Source organism: Toxorhynchites rutilus, chromosome 1, assembly GCF_029784135.1.
Source record: "Toxorhynchites rutilus septentrionalis strain SRP chromosome 1, ASM2978413v1, whole genome shotgun sequence".
NCBI classification, from domain to species: domain Eukaryota; kingdom Metazoa; phylum Arthropoda; class Insecta; order Diptera; family Culicidae; genus Toxorhynchites; species Toxorhynchites rutilus.
In genome coordinates this window covers 2,234,231-2,257,043 of record NC_073744.1, presented here as the reverse complement: position 1 = coordinate 2,257,043, position 22,813 = coordinate 2,234,231, and the positions used below count along the sequence as shown (strand labels likewise).

General features: G+C 41.6%; 1 protein-coding gene across 16 annotated transcripts in view; it reads right to left on the bottom strand.

Annotated features, from left to right (window-relative positions):
- The window catches only part of LOC129763206 (putative mediator of RNA polymerase II transcription subunit 26), a 57,313-nt gene that overhangs the window by 30,078 nt on the left and 4,422 nt on the right, over positions 1 to 22,813 (bottom strand). For 4 of the 16 annotated variants that reach the window (XR_008740831.1, XM_055762079.1, XM_055762082.1 and 1 more), the window contains exons 1-3: positions 4,364 to 5,093; positions 3,636 to 3,819; positions 1,090 to 3,508 (exon numbers count right to left, since the gene is read on the bottom strand). Coding sequence is in view for 15 of the 16 variants with exons in the window: in XM_055762079.1 (XP_055618054.1) it covers positions 1,090 to 3,508; positions 3,636 to 3,667 (2,451 nt within the window). In the remaining variant the exon portion in view is untranslated. The other 12 variants (XM_055762078.1, XM_055762076.1, XM_055762071.1 and 9 more) reach the window with 9 other exon arrangements.

Here is a 22,813-nt window from a genome sequence, read left to right as displayed (position 1 = left end):
GCTGGAAAATAATCTGCCAGTTCCTTTGGGAATTTTCAAAATATATTCATGTGAAAGAATTTAATTGAATGTTTTCTATCCATGTAACACTGTGACCAAATATGTTTCAATCAAGTGCTATTAACAGGTGGTTATCGAGTTGGCATTAACCACTGGTGGGCTTCCAGTATTGAGGAAAATGTGGAAATATCTAATCGTTACTGAAAATAATCTGCCAGTTCCTTTGGGAATATTCAAAATATATTCATGTGAAAGAGTTTAATTGAATGTTTTCTATCCATGTAACACTGTGACCAAATACATTTGGTTTTGTGATTTTTCAATCAATCGCAATCAACAGGATAGCTTCTGAAGATTATTCTTCCCCATCAGTAGGATATTTCCGTATCCAATATTGGATGCATAAAACCTTGTGCCTCCAACGTAACGCTCTCGTTTTCGAAGTTCTCCAAATATTCATTCATTCAGAATGAATTCAGATTCAACTTCATACAAATGATCTCTATATCAACGAGAGTCCTACGTCACCCTTGCGGTTATACCATAGATATAACCCACTTCCTGTTTTTTCGCCAAGTGTTTGTCTTTCCCGACTCAATCTAATTTTTTTCAAAAACGTCGGAAATTTTTTTTTTGCAAAGTTTCTGCCTTAAAGACAAATTTTATTATAAAAAAAAGACCTAGACTATCAATTTGTGGTGAAATAGCTATATATTTTTTTGTGAAATTCACGAAAAAAATCAACGTTACCACCCTTTCCCTAATAATTGCTCAGTAATAGACCGTCAGTTTATTTGATTCACTTCAACTCGGAAACGTGGGAAATTAAAGATGATAAGAAAAGCAAATTGTGAACTCAAATTTGTTTATACAAACATATTTGAGTTCATTTATGTTTTTGTGAAAAAGAACCTTCAGTTCTGCCGGTAAATGAAAAGCTCAAAAAGCGGCGTAGTATTCGATAATGTAAAACACGATGACCGATGTGAAGCGTCGGCCTGGATCGTAGATTAGTAACGTGACATTCAATATCATTAGCCAACACAAAAACACAAAGTAACCATAGGTTTATAGCATGGATACACTTACACTTACTTCCAGATAGTTGGGCGTGTAGCGCATCGGCATCGCCGAGTTTTGGCCGCCTTCGTTACGCAGTGGACTCATCGGCCGACGATAGGCCGCAGAACCTGCCACATCCTCACATCCACCGGCGCTGCTGATCTTCTGCGTTGGCGGCAGGGATTTCGAAAGCACAGTCAGGTTGTAGATATCCTCATAATCGGACATATGTTTCTCCAGGGTGGCCCGCGGTGGACCGTACGTATCCGGAGTCCGTCGGTCGGTATTCGGATACATTGCGAATGGGTTGGTGGACAAAACACGGGGCTGTTGCTGCGGCTGTTGGTGTTGGGGCGTTTGCGTCATTGCCAGTTGCTGTTGTTGTTGTTGTTGCTTATGCTGGTGAAGTTGCTGCAATTGCTGTTGCTGGAGTTGTTGTTGTTGTAGTTGCTGCTGCTGGATTAATTTCTGTATGTACAAATCTCGCTCTATACGCTTGGCGTTACCGTATATCGAATCGTTATAACTAGGACCTCCCTGTTGGGGATTGGGATGCATTGTGGGATCATACACTAGTTGATCGTTAAGTCCTCGTTTGATGAGAGGTGATTGTGCCTGCAGAAGATTCGGATTGTTCATCATCTCGGGAGTTTTCACCCCATAGATAGTTTCGGTTGGTCTCAAATGTGGCTGTTCCTGGTCATATCTCTCCGGTATGTGTTCAGGACTAGGCGACGAATAACCACCGTCATTCGCTCTCCTCGGCTTTGGTGGAGCATTTGCATACAGCGGTTGTGATCCTCCGCCATTGTCGGAAGCTGGCGTCACCGGAGCTTGAACCGTACCGGACTTGCATACCTGCGATTGGTAGGTTTGTATGCCGGAATCGCTGTTGTCCCCGCTCCGTGCATTGTTCGATGGAGGACTGTTTTCCGATTCGCTGCTCCCTTGCATCATAGTGGCCAGCGTCAACAATCGCACCCAAGCGGTCATCGACTCGGCCGTCTCGGCAGCGAAGACAAAGGTACGCATGTTGGTGTGTTCACATTTGAAGGCAAACTTGCGGTACACTTTATCCTCCGGGAAACAGGCTGAAATTTTGTACGATGGCAGTAGGACCGTTCCCAGCAGTTTCTCCTCTTCCTGACTTTTGTAGTAATAGAGAATGTATTCAGACAGGACAAACCACCGTCTGCGCCACACCTTCAGCCCATCGGAGCCCTGTTTGTACAACCAGCCGGACATCGTGATGGGTGCGTTCTGGGGTCGTTTTGTGACGGGTGATTTCAGGGTGTGCACAGGACCACTTTTCCGTCGTTCCAATCCGTCGTGATATGGTGACGAGAGCGAGTCCGAATTGGGAGATTTTTGGTTCTGAGTTTGATTTTTTACTCCACTAATTTGCGTCTGGCATGCTTGGTTGACCACCTGACCCGGGTTGTTTTGCTGGATGATGATTTGGCTAGGGGCAGGCGATTGGAGATTGTTTGGGGGTTTGGTATGATTGTGCTTCTGCTGCTGCTGAGCGGCTTGGTAGAGGGTTTCATTGATGGAATGCTGATTTGTGGCGGTTGCACCGTAATCGTGAACGTTTTGGTTGGTCATTTTCATTGGACCTTGCGCCGGTTGAAAATGGCTGGTAAGATTTAGGCTCGAAGGTGGCGCATTCCGATTCAGATGCTGTTGTTGTTGCTGCTGCTGTTGATGGTGTTGTATTTGCTGCTGATGTTGCTGGGAAAGATTTTGAAGTAAATTTTGCTTCAGATGATAATTCGGAACAGGTGGATTGAGCTGCTGTCGAAGGGCAAATGTTTGCTGTTGGTGTGCCAGGGCTTCGGTAGCTGTTTTAATTTGTGCTTGGATTTTTTCCCGCTGTAATTGTTGGAATTGCAATTCCAACTTGGTGAGCGGCTGCTGATGCTGCTGCTGTTGCTGCTGCTGCTGCTGCTGTTGCTGCTGCTGCTGTTGAGTTGCGTGTGTATGCTGTGTCGGTCTGGGGGCCGTTTGGTATAGCCGCTCCCTCTCGCCGCTACCACTCGAGGGCGAACTCGTTTGGTAGATTTGATCAAAATGGTAATGACTTCCGATTGTGTGATGATGTTGCGCTGGTCCGACATGGCTCGAACTAGAGTATTCGCTAAGGTACAAACTGTTGCTATTCGATTTAGGGCTACTGTGTGCGCTTAGATGCTGCTGTTGCTGCTGCTGCTGCTGCGGCTGTTGAGGTCGTATTTGATGCGGATAGTTGATCTGCGCAAAATTTGATGCAAAGCTTTGATACTGTGGATGATTTTGAAACACTGGCGACCGTGTAGGTCGATAGTCGTTGTTTTGCTGCTGAAATGCTGGAGGCTTCGTTTGCGGAATTGGTGCTAGATGTGAGTTGGCCTGCTGCAGCTGCTGAAGCTTCTTGCTGTCCATTGTGGTGAACGTGGGTGGATCGATCCTGCAAGCAATGAACAACGAGAGAGAGAGAGAGAGAGAGAGAGAGAGAGAGAGAGAGAAAGTTGTCGAATTAGTATTCATCACCGGACAGTTTTATTTTGTAGGCTGTGTCGTCGGCAGCGGCTTACCAATCCCATAATTGCCAAAGACAGCTAAACATTTTGAGCTTTCACGTTAACGTCACTTTTAAAATTGATTTCTAAATTAACATTTATTTGTACAATACTACTAAGCGCTTTTTTTCTACTTTGAATGCCGAATTGAAATTCCATCACATCCTTTCATGGGGGAAAATTTGTTTGCGTCAAAGTGCTGGAATGCAAATTAAAAAGCGATCGCACGATTTTTGAAGCTGCTGCTCCATCGATGTCTAAACTTTAAAATATTAACATCCAGCAAGTTAACGCCCGGTCCATGACCCACTTCAATAAATCGCTCTCGTGTAAAATCTCATGCTATTTTTTCTTTCGGTGAATTTTATCACATTTCACAAGCAGAATAAAATTTTCCTTGACATTTTGAGTTTAAAAATCTATATCCGATCACTTGACAGCCTCCTCTCGCGTATACGTAGCTCCCAGGCGACTAGCACTACTACGCATAACATCACTCCAGCCGTAGAAAATTTCCTACAGAGCATAAATCGATATTCTGCTAGCGGAAGCGTTAACGTAGTACTATATATGCTGTGCAGGAATGCCCAAGCCCGAAACTGATAATTCACGGAAAGAAAATCTTTGGCTCATGATATTAATAAAAGGGCATAATAGGCTGAAGCATTTCGCAGCTCTAGCAGACTACCGAAAATATCAACTATTTCTGGCTATAGGCGAAGGTTAGGCTATATAGTTCACACCTCCTGTACACAAAAAAAAAGTTACACTCAAAAAACTATACTACGCGAGAGATTGTATATCACTTCTGCGCCCGACTTCTGACGACGACTGGCGGCGGCGATGATTGCGTTTTGAATGGAAATCGAGACTAAATGACGATCCCAAGCCGTACTACTAGCTGGTTTGTGTTTGGTGGTGTCGCCGCTCTTTAAGTGCTCTCACACGCTCGTGCTTGCTCCTTGATTGGTACCCTACATAAACTCTCCAGCGAGAAAGTAAATCGCGGACAGCGCTGAATTTTCCGATTGTGATTTCGAAACTGTCTGTTGTCGCCACCGTCGCACGAGCGGCGTTCGAAAAAGCTCGGCCTAAACGCACAAGCATAGCCCCCATGCTCTGCATAGCTTGAGCATAACGAAAAAAAAAGTGAACCGGAAGGGGTGCGGAAGGCTATTGCACTGGTTTTTCGTCGAAAAGTGCTCTGTGCATTGAGCAATTCCAAATGAAGTTGACAAATGACAAAACATGGGTATTTTTGATTCGAATGAATGTTTGTATTTCGTTTGTCCACGAGAGGGTGGAAGGGGAATAGACCGAGGCCATGTGGACAGGAAGAATATTTTTTAGATACACCACCTATACATTAAAATTAAATTAAATAACACATGTTCTAGAATTGAAAAATTATCCGTACTTATTAATAAACCGCCTGGGAGTACTGCCCAGCCAATCGTTCATATACTTTTTTTCATATCATTGTTTTTCTTCAGTGAAATCTCTCTCTCTCTCTCTCTCTCTCTCTCTCTCTCTATATATATATATATATATATATATATATATATATATATATATATATATATATATATATATATAAATCTCGTGTATGCTTGAGAATAGGACGTAAACTATATATGACATCGCTAAGGTACCAATTACCGTATGTTTAATAATAATTAGGGTGACCATATGCAGAAAAATTTTCTTAATAATTTTTATTTCTATTTTTTCTTCAATTTGGCATGAAAGTACATTAAAGTGACCATATGACCATTGGTCTAACGCGGGACACCAACAAAAAAAAACAACGTTGTGTATATAAGTTATGTAAACATGAGCTGTGTGCTCCCTTGGCCGAGTGGTTAGCGTCACAACTAACATGCCGGGTGTTCGGGTTCGATTCCCGTTCTGGTCGGGGGAATTTTTCGTCAAAGAAATTTCCTCCGACTTGCACTGTGATCACGCGTATTCTAGAGCTTGCCACTCAGAATGCATTCAAGGCGTGTTATTTGGCATAGAAATCTCAACTAAGTACTAATAAAAATGACGCAAGTAATACTACGTTGAGACGGCGAAGTTCCTCTAGGAACGTTAGTGCCATTGAAGAAGAAGAAGAAGAAACATGAGCTGTAAAAATATACAAAAATAATTTAACCAGTCTCGTTTATTCGTGAAATTTTTGGCATGACAGATAATGCGATAAGCTCCAAAAAAACCTTCAGTATACATATATTTTTCCCCAAGAACTTTCAGTTCATTTTGTACATTTAATGGTACAAACTGATTACTTACGCTTTCACGGTGCTTAAACCAGAGATCGTCAATTTCAGACGCAACTTACAACTGATTGTAATATTGCCACTCTCCATCAGTATGGAAAACTGCAGCCTAACAACCACATTTCAGATCATTTATCTTCGAAAAAGTCTCAAAGAACTCTGGGGCTGTTATCAATAGACAAAACATTGGATTTCAATGGTTAAAATATTTTGAAAACTCGGTTACTCAGAATTTTCATATACTCCACCTCTATTTCCTCATGAAAATCTTTCAGCGTCGACGGTATAACTATTAAAATGACTCTAAAACTTGATAATTATCCCTTCAACATCTATGGGAAGTTGATCCGCAGCCGCCTGAATTGTGTTGCTGAAGATATAAGCAACGCGTCCGACAACTATTGTCGGTATTTAAGTTGATCCTTAAGCTTGTCATAGACGTCTTGGCCTTCCCTAAGAGGGCCGCCAAAGTTCGTGTTCATATTATCTGCCGAATAAGAAGAGCAATGTGCATAACTATTTGATAAAAATTTCAAAAATTAATGTCGCGATGATTTCAGACGTATGTTTTTTTTAACGGTTGTAGTCAAAAACAGAGGAAGAAGTTTTTTGTCTTGATGAGTCAAAGCATCGAAAAAAAATACGAGATACGAGAAATAGCCCAACAGAACACTGAATCAGAACATTCGTTTCAATCGGTAACGATTCCCAGATTCACAGATCACGAAAAAATTTTGGCTAATAGAGAAAACGATCTAGAACTAGCGACTAAGTTTTGACAAACGCGGGACACTTTGCTGAAACGCGGGACTGTCCCGCGAAAAGCGGGACGTCTGGTCAGTTTAAAGTACATACAACCTCAAAGGTTCACTCCCTTCTTATTTTTTTATCGCGATTTTAGTATTTTGGTACAAACAATAAACAAACAATCGACTCCTCGTTCGGTTTTCTAAGAGAACGAATTTATTTACGTTGTTAAATGACAGATGGCGCTAAGTTCGCTTCATCGAACTTTCATCCACACATGTGCCAATGATCTCAATTCAGCTAAAACCATGCGTGTTCCCGGTGAGCTGGAAGAATTTTTGAATAAACATAATGACTATTAAAATTCTACATATCATACATGCTCAGATTGCAAGGTGACAATCACGTTATTGTCATCAATCTTAATGAAACACCGACTGGAGAACACGTGTATACATTTAATGCGTATGTTGTTGAGAACATTGCTGGAGTCATGGTAGGCGACTGCACAGCGACGCGAGAAATTGTGATTCGAAGAATCTGGAGTTCATCGTTGATATACACCGTTCAAACGATGTTCTCCATCTTCTTCTTCAACGGTACTAACGTTCCTAATGTTCCTAACGTTCACCATCTCAACGTAGAATTACTTGTGAACGATAAAGAGGGAGAGAGCGAAAGAGTGTGATTCTATAAGAATGAGCTTCATTGCAACATTACACGAATTCGGTCCCACACCTTGCTGGATGTATTCGGTTGGATGACAAAAGCGAGAATTACATCATATGCACATCTTTAATTTGGATAGTCGACAAGATACGCCCTGAGGATATCGATAGTGTAATTTCCTCAAAAATTCCAGATACGTCTATCGATCAACTACTCACACGTATTCTGAAATCCGATCGGGTCTAAATTACCCGAATCGATTGCAATATCGCATTCTGTCATCCGTTCGACTTCGACGGATTGTGCAAATGTGGCAACCATGAAACGCAATGCGATATAGACGTCATTGAGCTTCGTGTTCCATTTCTGTGAAGCGTAAATTGTTATGAATTTCCGAGTGAAATAAACACACTTTCAAAACAAAAAATCTAAAGGAAAATTGGGTCCGTGATGTGTTCACGAGCACAAACATGTCAGATTCGTTAATGAAATACATCGAAATAACAAGAGGAATGGTTCGTGTTTTTTTCAATTTTTATCGGTAATTATCACTTTATTCCTATTCCTTCCTATGTCAAACAAGCTATTTCCTATGATCGAACTTTTATAGTTACCGGGTATGCATAGACCTTCATAGCTCAAAACCATAAAAATTAAACGATTCTGTAATGTTGTTATTTCATGATGTGTGTAAATGGGTTTTTTCATCAAATACAAATTTCTATAGATTTTGTTATATCTCGGGAACAGTTAGTCTTAGGATAATAATATCTGTATGGTTTTTCATACAAAATTTTTCCAAAGTATTTTAATTTCGTCAATTTTTAGGAATCAATATTTACATTTGCGTGAGATTTTCCATGCTACCTAACAACCTGTATATGACAATACTTCAAACCGATATAATAGTTTTCAATATTTTACTTATTTTATGAGGAAGTTTTCTCAACAGTTTAAACATTACTTTAAATTTTAATAGAAAGTTAATTGACTTATTTCAATCGGGCGGCAGGTTTCTATGATTTTTTGGGAAAAATGAACAAATTAAAAAACAATTTGGGAGAATCGTGGCAGCGGCTGATTAATTTGGCGTTGAATTGCTGTCTAGTGAACTGTTCGAATTTTATAAACGATGTTTTGATACGAATTGAAGCGGAGGGAAACTAACACCCCTATTCTGTACTTCGGACGATTCGAAATATTTCGAACTATTTGATAAAATTCCATTCTGTATTCCGTTCGAGTTGTTTTACGAAATTATAACTCGAACGAAATAATGGTTTCGATCAAAATGCTAATGTAGAATGTATCGAAATGTATGAATGTAGAATAGGGGTTTAATGAACAATACAAATAACTTTTTGGGCAAGGTGCGCAAAAAATCAATGAGTTTTCTGATCATCTGTCTCGAAAGCTTTCAAATTTCTGTATGTATGGGAGCAGACATCTCTTTCTTTTTTATTTTTTCATCTCTTTTGGGATTGCACCCGAAAAAAAAGTACAAACGATGTCAACGGGGATCGAACCAAAGGCGGCTAAAATGGAAGGCTGTTTTACACGACCACACTGTTCATATAGCTACTGGTGTTGTTGCGTGAATGCGTGATAATATTACACCTCATTACAAGATGTTATAAAGTTGGAAAGTGTTTTCTAAGAGTAAAAAGGAGAGCATAAAGGAGATCTATATCCATCTCGGTCTGGGCCTATATTTGTCAAACTATGCGAAAAGCTTTCATATGCTTCCATTTCAATGTGTCTCCTGTTTCGCTTGCTCATATTGGCCGAATGGTTAGCGTCCACATTATCATGCCGGGGGTTCGGGTTCGATTCCCGTTCTGGCCGGGTGATTTTCGTCAAAGAAATTTCGTCCGACTTGCACTGTGGTCACGCGTCACGCATTCTAGAGCTTGCCACTCCATAATACATTCAAGGCGTGTTTTCCGGCATAGAAATCTCAACTAAAGTACTACTAATAATAATGACACAAGTAATACCTACGTTGAGAAGGCCAAAGTTCCACTGGTAACGTTAGTGCCATCCAAGAAGAAGAAGAATATACGTGAGCGGTCCGATAAGCACTTAGCCTCATGGACCGATGGTGTCAGTATCGCAAGAGGGATTACATATCGTGTAGTACATTCTCGTAAACGGCTACTGTCAAAATCTCAGCCGAATCGGACTTGTTTTGACCGTATGTGGAAGCGGGCGTGTCCGCGGATTTTAGAAAAATGGAAAAATGGAAATTCGTATCCTCCAGATTTGGCCCCGTGCGGTTTTTTTTTGTTTCCAAGCTTGAAAAAGTCATTCGCCGACCAGAAATTTTAGTCGAATCATCGCTGCCACGAAGGCCTACTTTGCAGACCTCGAGAAAACGTATTTTGCAGATCGATTAAAGAAATTGGAGCATCGCTGGGTCAAGTGTATCGAGCTAAAAGGAGACTATGTTGCGAAATAAATCGCCACTTTTCCAAAATTTTTGTTCTTTTTTGTAGGCTAAGTGCTTATCGGACTGCCCTCGTATATTATATTATACAAATGATATACACGTATCGGGGAGTAGCGCATTTTCTGTTATTTTTGAGCTCATTTAATGTAATAAATCGGGATGACAAAACATGTGCTAAAAATTAATTTTGGGTTTGGAAAGATCGCAAGAAACAAAATAACATGTGAGTCAAAATAGACTGAATCTGCGTGTATGTATGATTTTATTTTCCCTTATACTCTTTTCCTTGTCAGCATTCAAGTGCACATGAATCCACTTTCCCGCTCACCAATAGCTTGCGTTAATATGGTCTTTTACGTTGGCTTAGATCGTTTCATACTAGAAACAAAAAAATGTCATTGTAATAGCGCACAGGAAACAACTCGATTTCAACTATCTACCTATATTTTACTGCCGCAATCGAGGCTCAATGATTGCTATTTGAGTGAAAAACGAATGATTTTACAGAGACACTCGCTGGCGCAAGCAAAAGTTTTCAATTTGATTCTCTCACTATCTAACGTCATCCTGAGAGGCAAAAGAGAGAATGCATTTGATTCCGCTCATCTATTCTGAGAATAGATGAGCGGAATCGAGACAGCTTTTTTCCGTTCTAATCGAAAATTAACTTTGCGAACAGGATAGGTGAATGTTTTTTGACTCAAATAAAGTGAGGCATAAACGGAGAATAGAAGGGTGGGTTTTATCTGTGAATGAGTGTTGTTGAACGAATTTCGATGCGATTTTACCCATACCTCAGGGTGACATCATCGATTTCTCTACATCGACTCTCTCTTTTGGTCATAACTTAGCTGCAAACACATTCCCAGCTTCCCAGCTATCCCAGTATTTGACAGAGTGGAAGATAGGTCAGAACTTCGTCTATCGGATTCAATAGCAAACTCAAATAGGAACGTTTTTGCAGTTGAGTTATTAACTAAAGAGAAAGTTGATGAAGTTGATTGCTATAAAAGAGACAATAAATTAGAAACTTATGTTTTAAATATCTCGGGAATCGCAGCATTTAGAAGGGGATTGATATTGAGCTTTTTGTTTGAAATCACATCAGGATTCATAACTTGAAGTTTCGAAAATCCGTAAAAAATCGATGTTCCACAAAGTTCATCAAAAATAGTTTTACCATCTTGAAGTCATTTTTTGAATTTTCTACATGACTTCTATTTTATATGAAAAAAATACATATTTTAGATATTGCAAACTAAAGTTTTTTTTCCTAAATATAGAAAGAGTACTATTTTTTTTCTCAGCGTATATTCTTCAAGTTCTTAATACTCTATAACTCTTTCTAAGACACTATTTCGGTACGACTCATAGTTTTTGAGATATAAATTATCAAAGATTTCTCTTACTCAAATCGATACGCCTTATTGAAAAGTTACACTTGAGTCAAAATATTCCCGATTGCTGTGGAAAACTCATATTTCCTTCAACCCGAACGGAATACAAACCATCGTTCGTATTAGGACGATTTAATTTGGAATTGCTCGATTGCGTGCAGGCGCGCATATGTTGTAGCTAAACACAACAAATTCGATACCATAGTTTGGTGCAGTTGGAATGTATGTGCCGAGGGAAATGTGACGGTTTGTTTGTTTGTTTGTTTTGGTGTCCGAAAGGCGAGGGCATAAAAAGGGGATAGTCAGCATGGAGCATAATTTCACTGCGCAGATGTTGTTCACTGGAGCGTGATTGTGGGTGGCAGTGCCGAAAAACAAACTGCTCTGAGCTTCAGCTACGGATTCGGAGAAACCGCGAGGGACTAAAAGCGCGATAAAACCATACCACAGTGATATGCCGACGAAGAAGGTTCATTTCATTTCGCAGAACGTTATTTAGCGGATCTTTATACAGTTATCATCGGACGCAGCGAACTTGAACAGATATATCAACAATGTTTCGCGAAATGTGCATCTTACAGTTTGAAAACGAAGATTTAAACCGGTCAATGTATTGGTTGACCCTTACATCCATCGTTAGTCAGATCTCGTATTGGTAATAAACGGACGCGTTCGATGTATTTATCTCTTCCGCTCGGGTGGCAATTGCATATGCATGAAGATTGACGGAAATACCTACTTAACGACGAGACCGACGAAAAAAGAAGTCGAGAGAAGAATGCGTCATACTGGATCGACACCGGAATTGTATATATACATGCGGTGTTCATGAAAAGCACTTTAATCCGACAGCCGCAGATCGCCAAAAGTGCCCTATGCAAATGGATGCGCATCTCACGCAGATTTAACTCCACAATCGAGATTCACTTCGATCACTCTTTGTGATTTACTTTCGCTAGATTCGAGCAAGCAAACAATTTTGCTTCGTGTAGAACGTCAAACCTCGATGGAGTCCGGCACGAACTAATCACAAGTGGTGTCCGAGCAGAGACGCAAAATTCGACGGAGTCGCAGTTTTAGGGAACTCATAGGTAGCTCAAATTGTACCCGAAACAAACGGTTTATATGATCGTTTTATACAGTCATACCAGCAGCTAATGATTATTCGTGACTTGAAATTTCAACCGTTGATGTCTGGTCTGGAGGGTTGACAGAAAAAACAGAAACAGCCGTCTGAAACTAAAAATCACGATTTATCAAATGTCAATGTCTTCAACTCATCGAATATTTTGGAGTAAAGGTAACATCCAGCACGGCGGGAGAAATTATTTTTCGCTTCTTCTTCTTCTTCTTCTTCTTCAATGGCACTAACGTTCCTAGAGGAACTTCGCCGTCTCAGCGTAGTATTACTTGCGTCATTTTTTATTAGTACTTAGTTGAGATTTCTATGCCAAATAACACGCCTTGAATGCATTCTGAATGGCAAGCTCTAGAATACGCGTGATCACAGTGCAAGTCGGAGGAAATTTCTTTGACGAAAAATTCCCCCGACCAGAACGGGAATCGAACCCGAACACCCGGCATGTTAGTTATGACGCTAACCACTCGGCCAAGGGAGCACAATTTTTCGCTTCAGAAAACCCAATAATATGAATTGGAGTTCCGAATGTTCGTTTCAATCAAAATAACGTTATTGTGTTATGGTAAACCATGCACTTAGAGGATTTATTAGCTGCGGAACGCATTATTCCATCACACATCTTCACATCGAAGCCGGTTTGTTTGGTTTGAGAGCAATATTTTCAAGAAAAAGTTTATTTGATTGTGCAACTTTAGTTTAGTGCCCCATCAAATATGAACTGTCGATTTTTTTAGCATAATTTCAGTCAGTGCCAAAACTATTTTACCGGTTATCTTTTTGATGGCCAAATTGAAAATTTTAGCGAAAAAGGACAGAACTTATCCGATGTAAAGCAGATAAAGTTTTAACGAGAATGTTTGGAGCTTTGTTACAAGATGTGTTTTGATGTAGAATTTAGAAGAGTGCAGCTGTTCACCAAACGCGACATTTACCATTCAATTTGCACTACAATAGATCAGACTAATGGTCGCAGTGGTAAAATACTCCTATAGAAGAAGACCATTCAATCAACACTCAGCTTTAATTCATCCGAAAAAGGAATTGAGCAAGCGAGGAAAGTAAACATCGCCAAGAAGACAAAAAAAGACAATTTTGGGAAATCCTAGTAATCAATAATTAAATTGATGGGTTTTAACCTGGGTAGGCTGACCAAACGGGACAGTAGCGTTTTTTCGATTATTTTTAATGTCCCGTCTTTTTATCAATCTGTACCGTATTTTGAGTATAAAGAGAAAAAAAAGTTTTGTTCAAAAACTCGTGCTGCAAACTATGGTTGCTTTCTATCAGAGATCAGATAGTGACCTTTCAGACATTAATCGGCTTTGTTGGAAGAAACGATGTTGCTGAAGTTGTTTTTATTTTTGATCATTTTATTAGATTTCTTCATTCCTGTTCAAATAGATGAATATATTTCGTTTGATAAGTGGACAATGATTGAAGAAGTTATAATTTATGAGATGTGCAACAAAGAATTCGTGCTTGTTGCTAATTGGAAGGATCAGATGTTTACAGAGATGGAAACGAATTTTTAGAGTGTAAGAATCCGTAAGGACGGATTATATTAACGGATTATACATAGAACGATTCCACGACAAATCAGTCGGACATTGCCCCGATACTCCTTAAAAAAACAGTTTGTACGTATGATGGCAGGTACTAACATCATCCTTTCATTATTAGATGACCAATTTTATATACAACTGATTTCTTATGAGGACATATCTAGAATCATTGACTTTTCTTTGCTATAATAATAATACCTTTATCACATCCGGCTTGAAATACGCTGCACTTTGAAGCCACCTTTAACCCGGAAACAATGCTCGAATTCACGGAAATCGAATGATCGATCGGAAAAAGTCACCAATAAGTCCCCTGAATTCACAAAAACTCTTTTTTGACAAAAAAGTTATAAAAATTAATTCACTTTTAATTATGTCGGATATTACTTTAGAATGCACCGAAAATTTTCAAATAACTCAAAGTATAGGGACTTTAAAAGGACCGATGGATAGTTTGGTAGAAATAGGTGAAGATTACCCTTGCGAAAGCAACGCGCAAGAAATTTGTCTCTCAAAATCTCAAAGTCAAAATCTCTGTAAAACCTCTCAACATCAAGAAAATCATCAGGTGTTTCCAATTTTCGTTAATTCAAAACCTTTGAAGATCAGAGAATCACAATGTATACATCAAACAAATCTTAGAATGTTTCCGATTCGATTGGTATGCAAATCATTAAAATTGGGTAAATAATTTTTGTAATTTGGGTAGCTTGTATTTTCTAGTTGAAAAAAGTTCAAATAATATAATTCTATGGTTCAGAATAATAAAACCTTTACCGCAGCAGACAATCAAACCAACCATAGAATTCATTGCACAGTCCCGTATTCGGATTGAATGAGCAGCTGGGACAGCACAGATGCCTTGTGCTAATTAACCAATCAGAATGCGGGATTTTCGTGTAGATAATGCTCGACATTTCTCAATTTTGTGATAGTTAGTTACATAAAATATATAATTTTCTTCATTATATTAAATTTTAAGAGAATGAGAATGAGAAGAAGATGAAAATGTTCTTTACTTCTTCCTTTTTCTTTCGCCAGAATCATCGATTCTTCAATTTCGTTCTTTTCTGCTGTCGATTCCTTTGAGGCAAACGCTTTCTCTTGAAGATTGAATCTACGGGAATTTATTATCATTTGAATGAGCTATATATCAGTTTCAGTTTCACATCAAAAAGAACGAACGTTGCTTTCAATTGAATGTTTCATTCGATTTCATTTCTCCAAACTGAATATTCCTGGACTGTCTTTCCCGGAAAATTTGAATTAAATGAGCCATATGAGGGGATTTTAGTCTTATAACCAGCGCCAGCAACTGATTATGCCTGCTGGCATACTGCAAATTTTCATTTAGATATGGTCGGGGTTCTGCCAAAATGATCCAAGCGACCAAAACATTATTTTGAGATATTTCAATTTGAAGTTTGGGCTCCCACTAATTGACTGTGTCTGATCAAATCTATCATTTTATCGCACACGTGTTACAAACAGGATGTCAAACATAATACTCCCTTTCATGCTGTAAGCACACATCTTCGTCAATTTCTGATTCAGAACCTTTATGAAAATGAAAAAAACTAAATTTCGTTGCTGCTAGACACGCAAAATTTCGTTCTCTTTGCAGCCAGAGCGAACCATGTACATTGTTATTTACGCCACGTCGGAAAGTGCTCCGGCTGCACCCTACGCCAATCTACACTATCGACCGCTGAACGTACCACACCTATTCACACGCGAGGGATCTCACGCGACTATTGTGCAATGAAGCCCGATTTACAAACACATATAAAAACACAAAGAAAGTAAAAAGTAAACATCAGGAAACAATCGAAATAGCTAACTCCTTAAAACTACATTGAAACTACTTCTTGAAATTAGTGAATTTATATACAATTTATCTTATTATCTATCTTATTTGCTATACTAAGACTAGAAAGGTGAGAAATACGTGAAACTAAAGCATAATCCTAAACGTAATTTATGATATATTCCTACAACTAAACAGATATATGTAGACAAACAAGTTCTCCTGTACCGAAACCGCTCACAAAATCACAAAACGCACATTTCTATACAAGGTTAATCCAGCGAAAAACACTAAAAGTAAATTTGAAATTATAATTAATTAGCCTAGCTTAACTATCTTAATTTATACACAGGAATTTTATAACTTCTGTTCATTGAAATAAACCACCTAGAGATAGAAGTTCATCGAATTTTGTTTCATTGTCGCTGTGATCAACATCTTATAAAATTCTTTTACATCAACCCCGAGATGTCGAAGAAATCAACCAACTCTGGACGGGTAAGCGTCGCATTACCTACGACGGATGACGTAGCCTCAGGTAACGCAGGTGTCGTTGAAACGTTAGCAACCAAAAACTCCGTCAGCATAGTTCCCCCTCCTAGCGGAACGCAGGTAAATTCTAAAGTAATTAAGGCTCAATTGGTACATCCAGGCCAGAATACCGGAACCAAACCGAAAGTGCTAAGTTCCATTGTTATTGGTGGAAGCTCAAAGTCAGCTCCGTCAGTGTCCGACACGAGGCGAAACCCCATACGCGTTGTCCGAAAGAAACAAGATTTTCATTGTCGATTATGTAATGAGCGGGATAACGATAAGATGGTACAGTGTGATGGTTGTGAACAGTGGTTCCACTACGAATGTGTGGAAGTTACAGATGATATTGCGAACGTTACCTGGATCTGTCCCATCTGCAATACAGCGAAGGATTCAGGGCCAGTAGTGACTAATCCCCCCACTAGTATCAACACAGAGCAGAGCACTCATAACACTCCAGAAGAGCAGCAGCAAGGACAAACCGAGCCGGCTACAAAGGATGTGCCCTTGGAATGTCCAAAGAGTAAGGCATGTTCAGGCAGGAGTGAAGCAAAGAGATTGAGAGAGTTGGAGCTTCAAAAACTCAATGACGAGTTTCAATTGGAGAAAAAGTATTTGGAGAAAAAGTATGTGATCCTGAAGGATTGCGTTAACGATACGTCAACTGTCGTCAGTGATTTGGAAAAAAATGTCTAAGATTCAGGAATGGGTCGAAGAAACCGAACGCCATGGTGAGGAGGACGATTCCGGTTTAGTGGAAGAGGAGACGAATGGACATGCATCGAACAACGCGAAGCAGTCACAGGAGCACCCCGCTCCAAATATCACTCAGCCCAATATCCGACCATCGATTCCTCTGGGTCAACAGGATCAACCGTCGCAGCGTACACACACGCACCACATTAGTTCCACTGGAAACCGACCATCGATCATTCCTTCGATGAATCCAGGCACATTGGTAGATGGCAACGATTTCATTCCCGCACAGCGTTCAACTCCAGTTCATCGACCATCTCTGGCTGCACCACCCGCAGCGACAGTTAATGACGAAACGGTGTGTGTATTGAATCGAAGTCAACTTGCCGCACGCCAAGCTGTTTCCAAGGACTTACCAGAGTTCAGTGGGAATCCAGAAGACTGGCCACTGTTCTTTTCGATGTTTAACTCCTCAACCCAAATGTGTGGGTTCTCGAACGAAGAGAACATGTTACGCCTGCGGAAATGCTTGAAGGGAAAGGCGCTGGAGGCAGTGAGGTGTCGACTACTCCACCCAACTAACGTAGCCGGGGTGATATCGACGCTGAAGATGCTCTACGGGAGACCGGAGGCTATTGTTCAAGCAATAATTCTGAAGGTTCGTTCACTACCTCCACCGAACATGGATAAACTGGAAACAGTTGTGAATTTCGCGCTCACGGTAGAAAATCTCGTTGCCACGATTCAGGCATGTGAAGTTGGCGACTTTGTGTACAATTCATCACTCAGGTACGAGCTGGTAGAACGGCTCCCATCGTCACTCAAGATGGACTGGGCAAGATATTCCCGTGGGAAACAGAGTCCAACGCTCATCGATTTCAGCGCGTGGCTATATACAACCGCGGAAGATGCCAGCGCCGTCATGATCAGTAGCAGTAGCGAGCAGCGTGTTCGGGGAGGCAAGAAGGATGGCTTTCTGAATTTTCATTCCGAGGAGGGATCCCCCAGTACAAGATCTACCGAAGCTTCGTTCAAAACGAAATCATCTGGTGTAGTCGTTAGGGATCAATGTACAGTTTGCAAAGGTACTTGCCCCTCTGTAGCAAAGTGCAAGAGATTCCAGGAATTTAGCTACGATTCCAAGTGGGCAACCATCAAGGAGTGCAAGTTGTGCCGAAAATGCTTGAGAAAACATAATGGGTCTTGTAAACAGTCCAAACCGTGTGGAATGAACGGATGCGAATTCCTGCATCTTCCGCTGCTTCATAATATGCAAAAACATGAAATCTCAAGAAGTATAGCGTCGAAGCCAACACCTCCTAGTACCGCACAAACAGAAACGAGGAGAACCGATCAAAGTTGTAATGTTCACCAAGGTCAGTCGGACATACTATTCAGAATTGTTCCTGTCATGCTGTATGGACCAAAGAAGACGATACGCACATACGCGTTCGTTGATGATGGGTCCGAGCTCACGCTAGTGGAGCAGAGTCTGTCCGATGAGTTGGGTGTGCAAGGACCGACAAAATCGTTATGCTTGAAGTGGACCGGCGGTACGCAGAAAATGGAGAAAGAGTCGCAGAAGATAAACCTGCAGATATCAGGCGTGCATAGTTCGAAAAAATATGATCTGTCTGGTGTCTACACTATGTCCTCTTTGCAAATTCGTCCTCAAACATTACTGCTTGCGGAGATCCAGAGAAAGTACCCATATCTGGCAAAATTACCTCTCGAGTCGTACTACGATGTCAGTCCTCGTATCCTTATCGGTCTGGACCATGCTAGACTGGGACATGCCATCAAAAGTCGAGAAGGAGGCGACAACGAGCCAATCGCTGTCAAAACAAGGTTAGGGTGGATGCTCTTTGGTAATTGTACCGCCAAAGAGAAGGCTGAGCAGTACGTGAACTACCACAGCGTACAAACGTGCGAGTGCAACCGGCATCCAGACGATGACCTACATAAGATGGTGAAAACGTACTTCTCACTCGACAGTCTTGGACTCATAAAACCAGACAAATTGCTGGTGTCACATCAAGACCAACGAGCACAAATGCTCCTGGATACGCTTACTCGACGTATAGCTGGCCGCTATGAATCCGGGCTCCTCTGGAAGTATGATGACGTCCGACTTCCGGATAGTGAATCGATGGCGCTGAAGCGGTGGAGGTGTCTAGACAATCGTATGAGGAAGGATCCTGTTCTAGCCGAGATGATAAAGGCAAAAATTGATGACCACGTTAGCAAAGGCTACGTAAGGAAGTTAACCGTTGAAGAGTTGCAATCGCCAAGGCCTCGTGTGTGGTACCTTCCGATTTTCCCGGTCGTCAACCCAAACAAACCGGGTAAGATTAGGCTCGTTTGAGACGCAGCAGCCACCGTCCACGGATTGTCCCTCAATAGTTTCTTGCTGAAAGGTCCTGACCAGCTGACATCTCTTCTATCCGTGTTGGTGCAGTTCCGAGAGTTTCGGATAGCAGTGTGTGGTGACATCCGCGAGATGTTTCACCAGGTGATGATGAGAATTGAGGACCAGCACTGCTTACGCTTCTTCTGGAAAGACAATGATCATGCTACGGAGCCGAACATCTACGTAGTACAGGTGATGACCTTCGGTGCCTGCTGCTCGCCGAGTACCGCACAATATGTAAAGAACAGAAATGCCAAGAGCTTCGAACGAGATCATCCCGAAGCTGTCGACGCTATAGTCAACCGACATTATGTGGACGATATGCTTGTGAGCGTGGAGTCTGTGGAGAAAGGAATCCAGCTTGTACAGGACGTCAAAAAGATCCACGCAGCAGCTGGGTTCGAAATGCGGAACTGGATATCTAATTCTAGTAGCGTTCTGGCAGCGGTTAGTGAGGAAATAACGAATGAGAAGAACCTTGCTATCGGAGACGAATGCGTAACCGAAAAAGTCCTTGGTATGTGGTGGGATACTTCGAAAGACTGCTTCACCTATAAGGTATCCGCACGATATGATAGAGAACTCATCTCAGGACACCGTCGACCAACGAAAAGAGAAGTGTTACGCACCCTAATGATGGTTTTCGATCCATTGGGACTCATTGCACACGTTATGATGTTCCTGAAAGTTTTACTGCAGGAGATCTGGAGAACGTCTGTTGGGTGGGATGATCCGATCGAGGACTTGCAGTACGACAAGTGGCTGTCTTGGTTGGCAATTTTTCCGCAGATAACAACCGTTGAAATACCACGCTGCTACCGAGTGCTAACACCCGCAGAAGCCGGTACCGATGTACAAATGCATACATTCGTTGATGCAAGTGAGAACGGCTTTGCTGCGGCGGTATATTTACGATTCGAGAATGGCGATACTGTTGAATGTTCGCTAGTAAGTGCCAAAACAAGAGTTTCTCCACTCAAATTTTTATCGATTCCTCGATCCGAATTGCAAGCGGCAGTTATAGGCGTGCGGCTTGCAGATACTATTTCAAAATCGCTCTCAATCCACGTTACGCAGCGGACGTTCTGGACAGATTCCAAAGACGTACTCTGTTGGCTCCGTTCGGATCACAGACGATACACTCAGTTCGTTGCATTTCGGGTCAGCGAGATACTCGAAACGACAGAGATATTCGAGTGGCGATGGGTTCCGACAAAACACAACGTAGCTGATGAAGGAACGAAGTGGAAGCGAGCGCCTAACTTGGCTAGTAACAGTCGCTGGTTCCGTGGACCGGAGTTCCTTTTGCTCAAAAAAGAAAACTGGCCTGAGAATCCATTTCCTGGAAGAACCACCAATGAGGAGCTTCGACCGCATCTCCTCGTTCATACTCGACCCAGGGGTTCGCCAATTTGTCCCCAGAATTATTCCAAATGGATCATTCTTCTACGCGTAACGGCCTATGTGATGCGCTACATTCGCAACCTAAAGCTTAGTTGCTACGGAAAACAACGAGTACTCGGGCCACTGCAACGGCAAGACTTTATAGACGCGGAAAACCATCTGTTTCGCTGTGCTCAGTCCGCCGTTTTCGCAGAGGAAATAGCTATCTTCGAGAAGAACCGTTTGCTGAAGAGTTCAGCTAAAAGCATTCCCAGATCTAGCCTGCTCTACCAGTGGTGTGCCTTTCTGGATGAGAATGATGTTCTTAGAGTCAAAGGCCGAACGAAGGCCTGTGCGTTCGTCGATCGAGATGCATTTGAACCGGTGATACTTCCCCGCGACCATCCTGTAACCCGCCTCGTCATCTCCGCCATACATGAGCGATTCAACCATCAGAATCACGAGACAGCGATGAACGAAATACTCCAACGCTACCGTATTCCTCATCTGAAAACAACATACCGAAAAATGCGGAAAGACTGCCAACAGTGTAAGATCCTTCTCGCAAAACCACAACCTCCAGAAATGGGCAATCTTCCTCCTGCTCGTCTAGCTGCCTTCGCTCGTCCATTCACTCACACGGGTGTGGACTATTTCGGTCCAATATTGGTGTCGATTGGAAGACGAACCGAGAAACGGTGGGGGGTTCTCGCCACCTGCTTAACCACTCGTGCCATTCACCTGCAGATCGCTCATACACTGACTACTGATTCCTGCATAATGGCCATTCGCAACATCATGGCTAGGAGGGGTATTCCGGCGGCGATCTACAGCGACCGTGGAACTAATTTCCGAGCTGCAAGCAAAGAGTTGCAGAGTGCAATAGAAAACCTTGATCACGATGCACTATTGAAGGAGTTCACCTCGAGTCACACCGAGTGGTTTTTCAACCCTCCTGTCACGCCCCACATGGGTGGAGCGTGGGAGCGTCTGATCCGGAGTGTCAAGCAGAACCTTGGTCGATTAAAGTCTAGCAGGCTGTTGACACACGAAGTACTGGAAAACGCATTGCTGGAAATCGAAAATATTATCAATTCTCGTCCTCTGACCAACATTCCAATTGATGGCGACGATTCGCCGGTGTTGACGCCCAACCACTTCCTAGTGGGGTCAGCTAATGGCCTGAGATCTTGGGTTCCTCTGAATGACAGCCCTGTCTTGCTTAGGAACAGCTGGAAGCAATCACAATTTCTAGCGGACTTATTCTGGAAGCAGTGGGTTCGCGACTATCTGCCTACGATAACTCGTAGGACCAAATGGCTCACACCAGTAAAACCGATTACAGTTGGAGATGTGGTAATCATCGTTGATCCAAAGTTTCCTCGAAATTGCTGGCCGAAAGGCCGAGTGATTGCTACGTGTCAGGCCCCAGACGGTCAGGTAAGATGGGCCACTGTGCAGACTGCTTCAGGTGGCATCTACGAGCGGCCTGCGGTGTCCTTAGCAGTAGTCGACGTAGGCGCTGAGACGAACACGCTTCAGAAGTAGTCTTCGCGTATTCCGGGGGGGAGTGTTATTTACGCCACGTCGGAAAGTGCTCCGGCTGCACCCTACGCCAATCTACACTATCGACCGCTGAACGTACCACACCTATTCACACGCGAGGGATCTCACGCGACTATTGTGCAATGAAGCCCGATTTACAAACACATATAAAAACACAAAGAAAGTAAAAAGTAAACATCAGGAAACAATCGAAATAGCTAACTCCTTAAAACTACATTGAAACTACTTCTTGAAATTAGTGAATTTATATACAATTTATCTTATTATCTATCTTATTTGCTATACTAAGACTAGAAAGGTGAGAAATACGTGAAACTAAAGCATAATCCTAAAAGTAATTTATGATATATTCCTACAACTAAACAGATATATGTAGACAAACAAGTTCTCCTGTACCGAAACCGCTCACAAAATCACAAAACGCACATTTCTATACAAGGTTAATCCAGCGAAAAACACTAAAAGTAAATTTGAAATTATAATTAATTAGCCTAGCTTAACTATCTTAATTTATACACAGGAATTTTATAACTTCTGTTCATTGAAATAAACC